A 2,816-nucleotide genomic window follows, 5' to 3' on the forward strand; every position below is an offset into this window, starting at 1 on the left:
ACACACACACACACACACATTGTGATTGTTGTGATTATTATTATTTTATATATATATATAAAATAATAATAATCACAATGTCTCCAAAACAAAGTCAAGAAAACACTGAAGAGGTTTTAAATGTTTGTGGTGAGAAATAAACCGGAAACCACTTCCCCTGTGAGAAAAAGCTCCAGACTAAATACATAAATAAATATATACATACATAAATATATACATAAAATCCTCAATATTGTATTTTCTCTCCTCGTGTTTCTGGTTTGTTGTTAAACTGGTTTTAAAGTCAGATGATTGAAGCTCAGCAGGTCAGATTCTGTCTTTATTGATTCTTTATTAGTAATAATGATCTGATGTATATAATGAATACATGTATTATGATACACAGTCTCTCACAAACAGGCTCCACGTCGTTCACTTTCTGTTCCTCAAACAAACGTCTGCGAGTGAAAAACTCATCAAACTTTAAAATCGCGTTTAATAAAACATCACAGAAGATGTTTTAATGTTGTTCCATCTCCACAGACATTACATCATCCCAGTTATGATGTTTAAATGATGTTGATCGCTTCAAAACACATCACTCGTTAAATATACAAATATCTATTATATTAATATGAATAATACTAAGATACTTATAACTGCTCTCATGTCACAGCAGCACTGAGAACTCTATTTCCTGTTTGGATTTTCAGTGTAAAAGTCTTTTTCAGGGCTTTTCCAGATTAAAAGCACAAGAAAGTCTTGGATGATTATTTTCTTTCCGACTTGGACTGAGACTTGAACCAGGATCAGGCTCCCGGTCCGGCGGTCCTCAGTTGTAGCTGTACCCGGGCAGAGGGAGCTTCTGACCCTCCTTGGCCTCGAAGAAGGTGTAGGACAGCGTGATGGTGTCCACGCGGGCCATCCGGGGGTCCTCGGCGAACTCCGGGTCGATGTAGAAGAACACGGGCATGTCCACCTCCTCGTGGGGGTTCAGACGCTGCTCCTCGAAGCAGAAACACTGCGGAGAGACCAGCACAGAACCACCAGCTCATCATGCAGGTCTGCATTAGAGGGTCAAGACCTGAACCTTAGAGCACTAGACTACCTGGATCTTGTTGAAGTACTGTCCCGCGTCGAAGGGCACCACGTTGTAGGTGGAGATCCCTATGATTGGCGTGTTCGTGGGGTTCTTCGCTCTGTAGAACGCCAACGCCGTCTCACCCGGAACCACCTGCACAACGAACACAAGAGGGCTGATCAGGACCAGACCCACGAGTCAGGACCAGACCCGCGAGTCAGGACCAGGACCAGAACAGACGTGGCAGAATCAGCAGTTTTAGGTGTAAATTGAACATATTTATGTGACTTTGACCAGAAACAACTCCAGAAAGTCACAATCAGAAGCTCAGCGGCTTCATCTCAACAGGAACATAAAGATGGACCTAAAGGGTGCAGAGGAACCAGGTCTTACGAAGATCTCGCTCTGCTGCGGTCTGAAGTTCCACTGCATGCTGGCATGCGTGTCTGCGTTGAAGGAGATCTTGAGGACGCGTTCCTTCACCGGCGTCATCGTCTCCACCTGCTCCGCGTCGTGTCCAGCCACCGCCGTGCCGCCGAGCCCCGACGCCTGGCAGTAGAGCCGGTAGAGCGGCACCGCGGCGTACGACAGGCCGATCATGCCGACGCCGGCGGCGGCGATGTACGTCAGCCCCGTCTTGTTCCGGCTCTTCCACTCCTCCTCCTGGCTCTTGGACTTCCTGCCTCGGCTCTTGATGCCTCGGCTCTGCGCGTGGAGGTGCGCCGGGAGCCGCCGGAGCAGGAAGTGCTCGGCCCGAGAGAGCGGCGGCAGCATCGGGGCGTCGCAGCGGAGCGTCCGGACACACCGGGTCAGAAACACGGAGGCCCGAGGGCGGCAGAGGGACGGACGCAGCAGGACGGGGAGCAGCATGGCGGGAACTTGCAGACGGTCCGCACCTGAGGCCGAGTCAGCAGGACCTGCAGACGGTCCGCACCTGAGGCCGAGTCAGCAGGACCTGCAGACGGTCCGCACCTGAGGCCGAGTCAGCAGGAAGCTCACCTGGAGGAGGAATCTGTAATATTAGGTTTTCATTACAGTCATGACTGTTCGCTGTTACGTGGGGCTGCATATTATTATTATCATAACTTTTAATCTTCATCGTTAATAAACTTCACATTGGAGAACCTGAACCATGAAATGATTGTTAAGAGCTGTTGCTGATTAATCTTCAGCCTCATAGATTGATATCTCAGCTTTCAACACTATGATTATTAAATAATCAAACTAATACGTGAAGTTCTCTTACCTATTTATAAAGTCTATATTATTCGTCATGATTTAATCTGAGAGATTGAGAGATAAACATGAATGACGCTGCAGAGTTTATGAATAACGCTTAAACACATATTGGTGTCACGTGACGGTAGATTACATGTTTTCAGTTCAAACATCTCCAGTTCTGCTGTACTGCGCATGTCCGCTGGTTCAGACACAGAGACGCGTTAGTTGGTGATAAACTAATAAGTTATTAGTGATAACTTGAGTCATTTAGATGTTTTACCTTCGTAGAGTCGTCTGTCATTCACCGCTCAGACACACGTTACCCAACACGACGGAGAGAGACACACGTAACACTGGTGCAACACAGAAATAGGTCCCCTTTCAGACGCACGCTTAAAGGTTCCGCACTCACACACACACACACACACACACGTTCAACGTTTATGTTGCAAATCATTTTAGATTTAGTTAAAGTTTCATTAAAACTGTAGCTGGTTTAAAGTCACGTGTGTGTGTGTGTGTGTGTGTGTGTGTG

At 47.0% G+C, this 2,816-nt stretch overlaps 1 protein-coding gene across 2 annotated transcripts; it reads right to left on the reverse strand.

Annotated features, from left to right (window-relative positions):
* Positions 1-252: 252 nt before the first annotated feature.
* On the reverse strand, positions 253-2,628 carry cox11 (cytochrome c oxidase assembly homolog 11 (yeast)). Of its 2 annotated transcripts, none has more exons than XM_031842010.1 (4): positions 2,562-2,628; positions 1,454-2,059; positions 1,088-1,213; positions 253-1,000 (listed from the first exon to the last, which is right to left on the reverse strand). In XM_031842010.1, exons 2-4 carry the CDS (start codon positions 1,928-1,930, stop codon positions 812-814), a joined length of 792 nt encoding a protein of 263 aa, XP_031697870.1. In that variant the 5' UTR covers positions 1,931-2,059; positions 2,562-2,628; the 3' UTR covers positions 253-811. The 2 variants fall into 2 exon arrangements, with proteins under 2 accessions (XP_031697870.1, XP_031697871.1); XM_031842011.1 differs by having other exon boundaries at positions 1,454-2,072; positions 2,562-2,627.
* Between the last annotated feature and the right edge of the window lie 188 nt (positions 2,629-2,816).

Source organism: Anarrhichthys ocellatus, unplaced genomic scaffold (genome assembly GCF_004355925.1).
Source record: "Anarrhichthys ocellatus isolate YVR2014 unplaced genomic scaffold, GSC_Weel_1.0 scaffold5982, whole genome shotgun sequence".
NCBI lineage: Eukaryota > Metazoa > Chordata > Actinopteri > Perciformes > Anarhichadidae > Anarrhichthys > Anarrhichthys ocellatus.

Coding starts and splice junctions, on each gene's coding strand:
- cox11 (XM_031842010.1), bottom strand. CDS start 1,930: ATGCTGCTCCCCGTCCTGCTGCGTCCGTCCCTCTGCCGCCCTCGGGCC. Junction 1,214..1,453: donor CGCAGCAGAGCGAGATCTTC/GTAAGACCTGGT, acceptor TTCGTTGTGCAG/GTGGTTCCGGGTGAGACGGC. Junction 1,001..1,087: donor AGTACTTCAACAAGATCCAG/GTAGTCTAGTGC, acceptor GTCTCTCCGCAG/TGTTTCTGCTTCGAGGAGCA.